This window comes from Lynx rufus, unplaced genomic scaffold (assembly GCF_022079265.1).
Source record: "Lynx rufus isolate CCGP_SWC_20201006 ecotype Redwood Valley unplaced genomic scaffold, mLynRuf1.p SCAF_11, whole genome shotgun sequence".
NCBI lineage: Eukaryota > Metazoa > Chordata > Mammalia > Carnivora > Felidae > Lynx > Lynx rufus.
In genome coordinates this window covers 2,959,190-2,972,754 of record NW_025814825.1, presented here as the reverse complement: position 1 = coordinate 2,972,754, position 13,565 = coordinate 2,959,190, and the positions used below count along the sequence as shown (strand labels likewise).

The 13,565-nt window shown below is 41.6% G+C and overlaps 1 protein-coding gene across 3 annotated transcripts in view; it reads left to right on the top strand.

Moving 5' to 3' along the window:
* Positions 1 to 13,565, top strand: part of CCDC6 (coiled-coil domain containing 6) — a 110,702-nt gene that overhangs the window by 45,608 nt on the left and 51,529 nt on the right. For all 3 annotated transcript variants that reach the window (XR_006960883.1, XM_047072811.1, XM_047072812.1), the window contains exon 2: positions 5,758 to 5,907. Coding sequence is in view for 2 of the 3 variants with exons in the window: in XM_047072811.1 (XP_046928767.1) it covers positions 5,758 to 5,907 (150 nt within the window). In the remaining variant the exon portion in view is untranslated. The remainder of the gene's footprint in view (positions 1 to 5,757; positions 5,908 to 13,565) is intronic.

The following is a 13,565-nucleotide window of genomic DNA, read 5'->3' as shown; positions in this document are numbered from 1 at the left end:
TCCAGAGAGGTCACATGGCTCTCCTGGGGGTCACACAGCTGGACGTGGGCAAAGGCGTCTTGTAAACCAAGCAGCCTGACACCAGAATAGTGAGGACTGGTCTTCCACTACAGCTGGTTTGTGAGGCACTGTAGGTTGATTGATAAAAAAACTTGGTAGCAATTAGAGTCCTTCATAACCTCGAGATCCTCGAGCTCTTCTGTCCTGCAGGTCACCCTTTGTTGCTGTTTGCTCTCTCGGCCTGCAGTCCTGTAAGTGACCTAAGCATCTGGGTTACAGTAGCACAGTTGCAAGGGCTAATAAAGATTTTGCCGTGATGCCTGTGTGCTTACTGATTGGCTGGCAATACTGGAATGGAACAGATAAGCTCTTTAATTTACCGATTATTCATTGTTTTTACAATAGGCCTGGAGTGCAGTGTGTATGTAACCTTGTGCTCCCACAGACTAGGTGGTAAATTCCAGTTCTGACACCTGTAATTGGAATCATCTCTCTCATTCTCCTAGTCAAAGAAACAAAGATACTTCATGGACTGTGTCACCTGCTACCCACCCCTCCCTTGCTGGTGCTGGTGCAGAACCACTGCAGGACTGTGTTTGGTGTTGACAAACCCACTGGTATGCCTGGTACTTGACTGATCCCTGAAGAGGCACCAGCCATCAGTCATGAGTTCTGTTGAACTCTGAGCGTCATCCAGAGCAAGCCACGTGTGCTCTGGTGAACCAAGTGGAGGGACAGTGGACGGAGCGCAGGGTTTTATTCACTTCCCTGGCTTTGTGCTGGGTTGGTTCCTGCTATCGTAACAGTTTGGTTTCCAATGCCCTTTCAAACTGAGATGTTAAGATCATTAAAATGTGTGGGTCATTAAAATGTGACTAGGCGGGGCGCCTGGGTGGCGCAGTCGGTTAAGCGTCCGACTTCAGCCAGGTCACGATCTCGCGGTCCGTGAGTTCGAGCCCCGCGTCAGGCTCTGGGCTGCTGGCTCGGAGCCTGGAGCCTGTTTCCGATTCTGTGTCTCCCTCTCTCTGCCCCTCCCCCGTTCATGCTCTGTCTCTCTCTGTCCCAAAAATAAATAAACGTTGAAAAAAAAAAAAATGTGACTAGGCAACAGAATAGTCAATTTAAATTAATAATACATTTAAATAGTTCCTAAATTTAAATAATTAAAATAATAAATAGAGCCTGCCTGGGCTCTTAAGCGTGAGAGCTTCAAGGTATCTTAGTTTTATGGTTTTTTGTTATTAAAACAATTAAGCAGTCAACTTAAAAGTAATTTTTAAAAACAAATGTTAATGTCGGGGCTCCTGAGTGGCTCAGTGGGTTGAGCATCCAACTTCAGCTCAGGTCTTGTGGTTCGTGATCTTGTGGTTCGTGAGTTTGAGCTCTGTGTTGGGCTCTGTGCTGAGGGTTCAGAGTCTGGAGCCTGCTTTGGGTTGTGTCTCCCTCTTTCTGTGCCCCTTCCCCACTTGTGCTTGCTCTCTCTCTCTCTCTCTCTGTCTCTCTTTCTCAGAAATAAATAAAACATTAAAAAAAAAACCACAAATACTAATGTGTAATCTTGGTTGTCATTTGTATCTTCTCTTGATTATATCTTTTACCTATGGCTGCTATTAAATATTGCCTGCATTTCTTGCTTTGGAAAACTGTTCTCTTCCTTGTGCTTGATAGATCATGAATTGCATCAGCCCACATGATTTTGGTTTTGGCACTTGGATTTTCTTGTCAGCAGTGAGTGGTGCTGCTGAGAGTTTCTGAATTCTGCTTTCTCCGCCTACCCTTGATCTCCAAAGTACTGTTGATAAAGAACAGAAGAACTAAACAATCACCCTGAAATATCCTATGAAATTTGTGCTCTGATCATAATAGCAGTGGGTCAGAATGAGCTGTGTTTTCCTTATTCACAGAAAATCTAAGTGCTTACTTAGAGTATGGTTGCCTGAATATGTGGTGACTCAGGAGAAGATAATTTTTCTAAGAATTTTGGTGTTTATTTTTCCCACAGTACTTGGTAAATTTCTCCTGTCCTGCTCCCTTCCCTATTTCTCTTCTGTACCCCCCCCTTTTTTTTTTAACATTGGACTTCTGGTAGGATGGGGAAGGAATGGTGGAGACCTGCTTTCTGCTCTAGTCCTCATATTTATAGATCCCAATGGTTACTGCTAGGAGAGTGTCAAAATAGCTGGTGCAAATATGTGAGTACAGTATACAGAGTCGCCCAGTTTCTACACACAGCATCTAGAACCATATTGAACATGCAAATAGGGTTACAGATATTTTAAAAATTTTCCCCAGATTTCCCCAGTTCTCAACTTTACAGACATATGCAGAACACAACCTCCTTCAAAGCATTCCTAAGTTTTCATATTTTCTTTTCAGAGTTTATGGAGTTATAGGTGAACCATGATTCACTTATTTAGCTTTTGAAATACAATTTTGTTTTTGAATTTGGATGTCTTTAAGTATGTTGACATTGTCAAGCATTTCAGATAAAAAGGGAGATAGATTGGTAAAACCGATGAGATTTTTTGAGGTAGCCTGTTTTATCTCTGCTCTGTCCCCCTGTTTTTCTGACTGCTAGTGTCTGGGGCTTGCTTCTTAGCACCTGGGCCACTCTTTACTGAGCTCTTGGCTTTTCTGTGGGGGGAACACACTGGGAAGATAATTCATTTACAGCTTAAATAAAAGGCTTGTTTTGGAATTAGGGGAAGAAAAAGCCAGGACTAAGGCTGAAATTGGGCCCCTGATGCACGTGGCATGGGAGAAAGCTGCGTGGGGAAGTCAGTGGCTACTGACTGCCTGTGTGACTCACGGCTCATACTCTGATAATCAAGTTTTTTTTACCCCTGGTTGTCAGTACACTCTGTCTGATCTTTCAGAAATTTCCTCTGAGGCTATATTGGATACAGCATCTTATCTTTTGTCCTCATTTATGTGTTCCTTTCTAAAGTGACCTGTGACCAGCTAGAAAAAGGGTGAGTGAGGTTTTACAGCTTGGGCACCTGGACTCCTGTGCTCCCGTATCTTCTCCTCTGGATGTCAGATGCTGTGGGAGGCAGGGTAACACACAGAACCAAAAAGTGCCAGAAACTTCGCTAAAGGAGGCCTTTGATGGAATCTGTGTAACCCCCGGTAACCCCTGTGAAGTTAGATAGGCTGTAACCAGCTTCCACCAGCAGTTCCTCCTGTTATTCAGGGCTCCTTGAGCGCGCATTTTCCATTAATGGGCTTTGCCTAGAATTAAGCAGCTATTCTAAATGGTGAATAATTTTGTTAGCTAAAGCCTCAGCCTCTCATGACCAGCGATGTGTCACTTACTTTGGAAGGCACTTTAGAGCAGATCCAGTGCTCCTCAACACTTCCCCTCCCCCATCCTTTTAACATTTTGCTGCTTTCCCTGGGAAGAATTGCAAAGGAGACCAGGTGCCCCGGGAAATACAGGCCCTGCTAATTATCAGAGTGCTTTTTCTTAATCGAGATATAATTCACATACAATAAAATTCATCCTTTTAAAGTGTACACCTCATTGATTTTTAGTATATTCACGAGGTTGTGTAAACTGTTAGCACTAATTTCAGAACATTTTCATCACCCCAAAAAGAAATTCTGCACTCATTAGCAGTCATTCCCCATCTCCCACGCATCCCCTCCCCCAGCCCCTGGCAACCACTAATCTACTTTTTATCGCAGAGTACTGTTTTATATTACACTGAAATCTGTTGTCCCTGCAACTTAATGGTTAGATGGAGGGGGAGGCAGGGGTGGAAGCTACGAGAACACACACTTGGGGCTTAGCCTCTTATTTCCAGCTTCTTACTTCCAGGCCCCAAGTGCAGAAGGGGAGGGTGGTCTGCTGAGCCTGAGTCTGGCTCTTCTTGCTTGTGATCATATACACCAGTTGTCTAAAATACCGAGTGTGTGGCAACACGCACGAAAGTTGAGTCTGACCTGATAAGAAAAATAATTTATGGCAAACACCCTTTTAAATAGGAAGTGCGGTATCACTAGCAAAAGCCTTACAGGTCCCCTCTACCTTTTTGTTCTGTAACTTTTAGAATAATCAGAAATCAAATTGTGTAGGATGTTGTCAGTCAAAACCAGAAAAACAAGTAGCTTAAACAGATTGCAGGCTTAGATACGTGAGTTAAGTGTGCCTCCATACATACTTGGGATTCCTGCCCATTGGCCCACCTGGAAGTGTGTGACTTGTAAAGAGAAGTGGGGACTCATTTCAAGGGGGAGAGTAAGTACCTTCAGCCGTGGAGTGGAGAGGAGAGTAGGGCCCTGGGAAGGGCTAACAAAACATCCAAGTGTCTGGGAGCCCTCGGGAACCTAGGGATATCTCCCTGGGCGCTCTTGGATGGAAATAAACATTTATTAGCTATGTTCAGCTCTCCGGGCATATCCCAAATGGTTTCTTAAAGAACTTGAGTGCTGGACCTGGTCCCAAAGTTCTCACTTTTTCTATAGCTTTGTTTCTCAGTTGAAATACGACATGCTACTCTCTTTTGTAGAATTGTTTGACAAGCAGTTCTGGGGACTGAAGGACTTCCTTTCGGCCACTGACAGGAGAGCACAGAGGACAGACTCAGAAACCCAGTCTGTTTGGGCACGGATGCTGGATGCTGGATGCTGGGGAAGCTAGAGAATATGTCCAGAAATCTAAGCCACCAGATTTTGGGAGTGGTTGTCAGAGGCTGTACAATAAAGGTTGTAATTGTTTAGTGCTGGTGCCCTTTTGTCTCCTGCTCTCTGGCTTTCATATTCTTGAAGTGACAGGTGCTGGCAACTTGGAATTGATATAGTTCTTTCTCCCTTGACTTGGCTGATAAAACAGGAACACATTGTTTGGGATTAATGCCTCAAAATGATGGGGTTTAAAAAGTGCATTGAGTAGAGTTGAGTTCACTTGAAACAAGTTTCCTATTTCTGAAAAGATTAATTTCCTTCAAGGATGGTTAGTTTTTTGGTGTGTATTCTGTTAAAATATAGGTTTGGGGAAGTGGTTCAGAAGAATATTTTCTTCTCGAATTATTCTGACCCTCTTTTCTTCTGTTCTTAAAATTTAGTAATGTCTGTCCTTGCTCTCACCTCCAAAAATGCCCAGTAGGGAAATTAATAAAGTAAAAAATAAAACTCCTCTCATCCACCCTTACTTTTCACCCATTGGATTCCTACCTCAGTAGCTACTTTATCACCATTTGGTGTGTATTTCCTTCCAATTACTATTTGTTGAGCATGCAGTGTGCATAGCTTTTATAATTGCTTATCCAAATCCTTTCAGTAATATCCTCAAAAGGTGAACTCTGCTTCAGTAAAAAAATGTTGCCTAGATATTTCAGCTTTATTACAGACCTTTGAGATGTAGTGACTTGCAGAGAGTTATCGTGAATTGATGCACAGAATTGGACCTGTGTGCCATCTGATGAGCTCTCTGTATTCTACTGAATGGGGATTGATTCTAAAAACAGTAAAACAGTCTTTATGAATTTATTCAAAACGTCAATTTAAGAAGAAGGCCGTCTGTAGTTCAGGGAGGCTCTTTGGGGGAATAGCCAGATTTTCTTTTAGGGTTGCCGCTCAGCCCCTCTGGTTTATGTGTCTTGGGGTGCACTGGTTCACAAGTAAAGATAGAGATCTAATTAAAATGAGTGCCCTTTCTGCAAATAAGAACATTATTTCCATTGTAAATTTCCTGTTTGCTTAACATATTTTTTGTTGTTGCTCTGTTTTAATTTTTTTTTTTTTTTTTTTTAACAGCAAGCCAGGGCTGAGCAAGAAGAAGAATTCATCAGTAACACTTTATTCAAGAAAATTCAGGCTTTGCAGAAGGAGAAAGAAACCCTTGCTGTAAATTATGAGAAGGAAGAAGAGTTCCTCACTAATGAGCTCTCCAGAAAGTTGATGCAGGTAAATTTATCTTTTCTCGCCTTACATCTTCTCTGCCTGTTTTCCTCTCTAGGAAAAAATGACTTTGATAGAGTACTTTGCTTGAAACATTTATAGCCAAAGTTTTTTGGAGATTAAAAAGACCAGGTAAAGATGGAAGCAGTGTAATACTCCAGACTGGTTCTGTGACTCATCTGCTTGGGTAAGGGATTTTATGCTGTGGGCACCTGAAGAAGTTTCTGATGAGCCTGAAGCCTTAGCACAGGAGCAATTGCTGTAAGTAGTGTTTTGGAAATAGGAGGATTAACAGTAAATGTGGAATTTTTTTCTCCTTTTATGTTGATTCTGTAAGGAATAAATCAACATTTGTGTAGCAGAAATGGGTCTTCTGCATTAAAATATGAGGCTGTAAAGTGAAATGTCAGTTGGTGGGGGGGAATACAAGATATCCGTGATCGGTAGTTAAAATTACATACAATCAGGTGTGTTCAAATGGGTGAGTAATAGGTTACTGAGCAAATAAGTATCAGACAGCTATTAAAACAGCATTAATCTCGGATAGGTTATAGAAGACAACACAAAACATACAGGAAGGTTTGATTTTTCTCATTCAGAGTCTCCTTCCTTTTCTCCTTTCTTTTCCCCTCAAAGCTTATAAATTACAAAAGTAAAATTTGTTTAGGGCAAATATTTTGTATGCTACTTACCATGAATTTAAGAATAAGTAGGAGGGGTGCCTGGGTGGCTCAGTTGGTTGAGCTACCGACTTCAGCTCAGGTCATGGTCTCATGGCTCATGGGTTTGAGCCCCACGGGGGGCTCTGCTGACAGCTCAGAGCCTGGAGCTGCTTTGAATTCTGTGTCTCCCTCTCTCTGCCCCTCCCCCCTTTGCCTCTCGCTCTCTCAAAAATAAACACTAAAAATTTTTTAAAAAGAATAAGTAGGATATTAAGTTTTCATTACTGAGCACAGATTGTCCAAAATCACTAGCAGATATAAAATTATTCCAGGAGGATAAACTTTGTCAGGTGAGTGTGGAAGCTAGGTAGACGCACCCCTTGTACCCTCCATGCAAGGGCATTGCTGTTTCATTCATTGATTTGGTTGAAGTATGTATTTTAGTGAAGTTATAATAAAAGGATATTTGAGGCTTTTAAAAAGCTTCCTAAATCCTTTTCTTACCTTCCAACATGGACAATCCTGTGAGAGAAAGCCGGAAGCTTTGGTAAAGAAACTTTAATGTTAAGACTGGACAGTGCTTCAGTCAACTTTGACCCCATCTTTCTGCCTAATTACTGAATAAAGATACTGTTACCGTCTCACACAAAATTCGGTTTCGATGGCTGCTGTTGAAATATGAAGTGTAGAGGTAGCCAGGCATTATTGTCCTGCAGAGATTTATGGCACAGTTTCTGTGTGGAACTCGTTATTGATTCGTGTGCATTCAGATTTAGAGGAAAAAATGAGGGACAAGGTTAGTTTGACCTCTGGCTCTCTCTCACCTTGGCAGCATCAGACAACTTACTCTGCATATTGCTTCTAGAACTAGAGGGATGCAATTACAGTTTGTTTTTCTTAGTTTAGCGTGTAATCAGGTGCTCTAATTTTTAACACTGGAAGAGGCTTTCAACTTAAATGGCTATTAGTATTTAGAGTCTTTTACCAAATTATTTATAAAGCAGCCAAAACGTAGCCAGATCATGCTTCTGTTCTCTATAAAGGTTCATCTTCACTGTGAGTGGTTCTATAGTGTGTAGTTTATTATCATAACTCACCTTTTTCCCAAAGACATTGATATCCCTTAAAATAAGGCACTAAAAGAACAGAAGAGCCATATGCAACAGAAAAAGGAGGTGAATTTAAAGCTATAACCTGGAGAAATACAGTAATTTTTTTTTCATAATTCTTACATCTAAAAAAAAAAATTGTTTGGAGCACCTGGGTGGCTCAGTCGGTTAAATGTCCAACTTTCGCTTGGGTCATGATCTCCCGGTCCATGGGTTCAAGCCTTGCATTGGGCTCTGTGCTGACAGCTTGGAGCCTGGAGCCTGCTTTGGATTCTTGTGTCTGCCCCTTTGCCCCTTCCTGCTTGTGCTCTCACTCTCAAAAATAAATAGACATTAAAAAAAAAGCAGGGGGCGGGCTTGCCTGGGTGGCTCAGTCGGTTGAGCGACAGACTTCGGCTCAGGTCATGATCTCACGGTTCATGGGTTCAAGCCTGTGTCGGACTCTGTGCTGACAGCTCAGAGCCTGGAGCCTGCTTCAGACTATGTGTCTCCCTCTCTCTCTGCTCCTCCCCCTCTCATGCTCTGTCTCTCTCTGTCTCAGAAATCAAAAACATTAAAAGAAAAAAAATTTTTTTTTTTTTTAAAAAGGGAGGGGGGCGCCTGGTGGCTCAGTAGGTTAAGCGTCGGACTTCAGCTTAGGTCACCATCTCACAGTTTGTGGGTTTGAGCCAGGCATCAGGCTCTGTGCTGACGGCTTGGAGCCTGGAGCCTGCTTCAGATTCTGTCTCCCTCCCTCTCTGCCCCTCCTCGCCGACGCACTCACGTGCTCGCGCGCTCTCTCTCTCTCTCTCTCTCTCAAAAATAAATAAATATTAAAAAAAATTAAAAAAAATTTTTTTAAGTAGTTTTATACTTGATCATGAGAAAAATAATTTTCATATATTAAAAACTTAAAATTTTCCAGAGGCATGGATCTTTCTACAGAGATTGAATACTATGCAAATGGAACAGTGCAATAAACTTTTTTTTTTTTTTTACCAAAAGTAGTATATAACATGTAGCACTAGCCTTCATGTGGCCAAGTCAAAACAAGGAATATAGTATGAAGGTATGATTCTGTTGCTGGGGGAGCTCTTAGTAAGACTGTAGCTCGTTTGTGGTCGAACTTAAAGAATCTGGACAAATGAATACTTAGCATGTCTTCAAGACCATCTCTCAGGAATCCCAGCTTGGTTCTGTGTACACACAGACATATATGTATATACACACATATATACATTGTAGCAAAATATACATAACATAAAATTTGTCATTTCAGCCATTTTTGAGTGTATAACGTGGTGGCATTAGGTACACTGTTGTGCACCCATCACCACTATTCATCCCCAGAACTTCTTGAAAACCAAACTCTCTGTACCCATTAAACAGATACTCCTCATGCCCCCTTCCTGGTTCTTAGGCCCTTGAAAGGAGATGGGTGGCAGGGAGTTGAGGTTGACGTCTCTGGCAAGTTCTAGACCTATGTGTGTTCTGTGGCATGACAGATGATCTCTCACTTTAGACTTCAGCTATCACAGCATACCTTTGTTGTAGAACCCCAAGGCCCTCCTCTGTTGTTGGTCAGTTGGAGAGAGCTCATCTGGCTGCGGGAGGGTCTGCCACCCTCTGTTACCCATCCTGAGGCTTGCCTCAGGATATCAGCCCCTTTGTTGAAGGCTCACATTTTCTGCCACACAGTGTGGAAGAACTGATCTCCATCTGGAGATTTTTTAGGCTAATTGGTACCAGTAGACTTTTCTAATTTTGTAATTACTTTAACATGGCTCTCTAGGATGGTGCTTCTAGATAGACCTTTTTTTTGAAAAGCCTGAGAAGAGAAACTGTATGCAGGTGTTCCTGATAGACGAAAGAGTGAATTGACCTGTTCACCATGAAAGTATTTTGCCTTTTTCACCCCAAGGCCACTGAGGCCATTTGTGGAACAATTTTGGTTTTGTCACCATGCTTTGACTGTTGTCTCTCATAGTGATTGGACAGTGCTTTTATGTGCATTTCAAAGGGATTCTTTGGATCTGAAAACAAACTGAGATCATTGCTGTAGGGGACATGCTTCCCTTCCCTTCCCTTCCCTTCCCTTCCCATCTGCCATAACAGAACTGGTATCTAATACCTTTACAAATGGAAGTTTATTTAAGTGTGGATGAGAGGAAATCCTTTTGTCCTAGAAGATCAAGTTTGGGATATAGCCTAAATATTTTTACATATATTAAGCATCACTGAAACAAACAAAAACACACAAAAAGCATGCTTTCTCTCTTGCTTTTGTATATATCCCCTAGATGGCCAGAAAATTATACTTTCATTTTATGAAAACTTATTTGAAAAATCTGCATCCTTTTGAGCCCAGACCATAGAATTGATTATCTGATTGAGAACTGTCCCAAAAAGAACCTTCTGGTACTTTTGCTAAGTTCAGCACAAGCCTGCATCTGAACCAGATTCAGCTCTGGAATGCCTCAAACAGAAGTTGTAGTTTAACCAGAATTTATAATTAAAATTTACAAGAAATGTTTTGTGAGCAAACTCTTCATCAGATTTTGATATATAACATGTACATTAGAAAAACAATCTAAAAGACTATTTTCCAAAATGTTAGTTGTAATTATATTTGGGTGCTAAGCTTTGGGTTATATTAGTTTTCTTATATCCTTTTCCTTCTTATTTTGTAAAAGCAACCTGCATTACTTTTGTAAATAGAAAATATCTTATTTCCTAAAAAGGAAATTGAAAAATTCTGATGCTTGTTTTGTCCTTACCTTTTGGAACCTTCTGTGTCATTGGCTTTGAGAGCTCAGAGTTCTATCATAGCTGTGACTGTCATGCATCATAGTGCAGTGAAGCCTGCTGCAGTCTTGGGTGCGTTTGCAAGTGAAAGAAGATTCTGGAATGCTCAAATCATTAAGAACTAGTATTATCAGACTGCTTTAATACCTAGCTTAACTGTCTTGTCAGTCCTAATATGACTTATTCCACAGGCCCTCAGTCTTAAAACTATTTTTTTTAAATAATTCTTAACTCCCCTGTTAACTACCAATCACCAATCATGCATATTGGAAGACCTGTCATTGCTGAGATTGATAATGGCTTTAGCAATCCTGGAGTTTTTTCACTTGCTTTGATGCAAGCCTGATGCATCAAGTTTACTTCTGCTCTTTGGGAAGTCCTGTTTTTGTCTGCAATCTTCTCAACTGCCAATTGCTGATGAATACTTTTTCTTTTTTTAAAGCCCTGGAACAGGGCTAAGATAAGAAGGGTACTGGGTATTACATATATATCTCTGACTTTTTTTAATCTAATCCAACTTTTAAATTTTAGACCTTAAAATAACAAATAGGTTAATAGTTTTGTACTTTAAAAAAAATTTTTTTTAACATTTATTTATTATTGAGAGACTAGAGAGAGACAGAGCATGAGCGGGGGGGGTGGCGAGAGAGGGGGAGACACAGAATCCGAAGCAGGCTCCAAGCTGTCATCACAGAGCCCAACGCGGGGCTCAAACCCACAAACCGCGAGATCATGACCTGAGCCGAAGTCTGACGCTCAACGGATGGAGCCACCCAGGCACCCCAATAGTTTTGTACTTTTGATTCATATTTGAAATTGGATCTGGTCCTCAGAGAATAATGCCACTGTTGCTACAGTAGAAAGTATTATATCCTTATGGAAGGGCACATTCTTATTGATGATTCAAAGTACTTAAGAATAACACTTTTCTAGATCTCTTGTTTAATGGCATGGCTTTATTATTACTGACTTGGTCCTTGAGGTTAGAATGCCTTCCAGAACACATGTAGTTAATGTTTCCTAGCATCCATAGAAAGGCGAGACAGGAAAGGAAGGAAGTTGAGGGCAAAAGCCACTGTTGAAGCTGCCGCTACCAAGTGACTGATAGCCAAGCAGCTCAGAGGGACATCAGGCGACAGCGTTATTCCTCCGTCTCTTTGCATAGGAGTAAAACTGACAGGAAGATTTCAAGTAAGTCCCTGAACCTGCCTGTTCATCTAGACAAAGGCTTACCACTTGGTTTACCCTTTCCTTCTCCTCCCCTCAGTTCTGGAGAAGCGGTTTCTCCTTCAAGTACCATCTTACTGGTTGTGCTCTCTGGAGTGCATGCTTCCCCAGCCCCAGACAGGCTGTGTCTCAGGGTAGCAGGCATGCCCGTGGGCACAACCAGTGAGCATAGAGTCTCAGATCCCTTCTTGTGAAGTATGTGCACCAGAATGTGAGGCCGCCTGCCTCTCACCCCGAGTCTGCCTAGTTACTAGGGTGGCAGTGTAGTGATTTTGTTTGGGCAGGCAGCAAAATCTCATGTCAGGGCAATAAATACACATGAGATACTCTAGTTAGTTTTAAAGGCACCTAGGCTCGGATGGCCTTCGCATCAGTTCGGATGAACACTGTTTCTGCCCTCCCCATGGAAGAGGAGAAGAGACTGTGAAATATGTTCTTCATTAAGGTGGCCAGAGCAGTAGCCCTTCTGGCTTTTTTTAGGGCTATTAATGCTGATCTGAAAAATTTGCTGTTACCTATAGCTCACAGAACAGTAGGGTCAGAGAGAGAGAGAGAGAGAGAGAGAGAGAGAGAGAGAGTGTGTGTGTGTGTGTGTGTGTGTGTGTGTGTTGTTTTTCATTACAAACATTCTGAACTTCAGCATTGTCTGTTCTTTGTTTCTTTTACGGAGCAAGGGGCTTGTACGTTGTGTTTCCCAATACATCTGCAAAGGCTCCCGGGATGTTTTTAATGCATTTTAAATGATGTAGCCTCCAGAGGCCAAATTATGAGCCAGAATTTTCCTGTTTAGTAGCCTGCCAGAAATCTCTGTCCAACACAATTTGCATTACGATTAGAAAATAAAATGAACGTGATACAGTTGTTTAGACTCTAAGAAATCATGGAGTTTCTTTCCAAGTGTATGCATGTGTGTTGACATTAGGTCTAGATTGGATGTGCCAGTGTGGACTCCAAAAATGTAAGGGCAAGAGTAGAGGCTTTCAAGCTTCCCATGCTGACTTCCTTTGAAAAGTGTGGGAAAACTCAGGTAGAGAGAAAACAAAAGTAGACAGACAATGAAATTAAAAATAATGAGATGAAGCTGGAGTGGGAGCTTACTTTATTCTCCAGGGTAGGAGAAAGCATGGTTATTTCTAGGTGAAAAGATGAGTCTGGCTCCACTGTAGATGGACTTGAGCCACATTGGAAACATTTTTTAAATGACTTTAAAACACTGCAGTTATAAATGTTCCCTGTTTTGCACTTCTTGGGTAGGTTTTCTATTTCAAAACCGTTTACAGTCAGCCCAGTCAGTAATTACCTTAAAATACGGAGCTACCTTCACTTTCTTCCTCTTTATTCATAAAGGTGTGGCCTTGTTTTAGTTCACAGTAATGTCTCAAGTTAGAATGAATTCTTTATTTGGACTGAACACTATTCCTCGGAAGAAGGAAGTGTTAGGTTTTACAAATTGCATTTTCAATGCAGTAGGCCGACTCCAGGCCCTAAAGGATTTCTTTATATTATTTGTGGAGGATCTTTTAAAAATCTCCTAGGGGACCTGGGTGGCTCAGTCGGTTAAGTGTCCAACTTCAGCTCAGGTCATGATCTCGTAGTTCGTGGGTTCAAACCCCACATTGGGTCCTGTGCTGATGGCTCAGAGCCTGGAGCCTGCTTTGGATTCTGTCTCTCTCTCTCTCTCTCTCTCTGCCCCTTTCCTTCCTGCTCATGCTCTGTCTCTCTCTGTCTCTCACAAAAAAATGTTAAAAAATTTTTTTTTAATTTTCTCCTAACCAGATTTCTCTAAAGGCGTTAATGCTTTAAACAGCTTTGTGCTGTGGGGAATCTGGCAAACTCAAACTTAGCCCACTAGGTATTCTGGGTGGATGGGAAGCCCGATGTT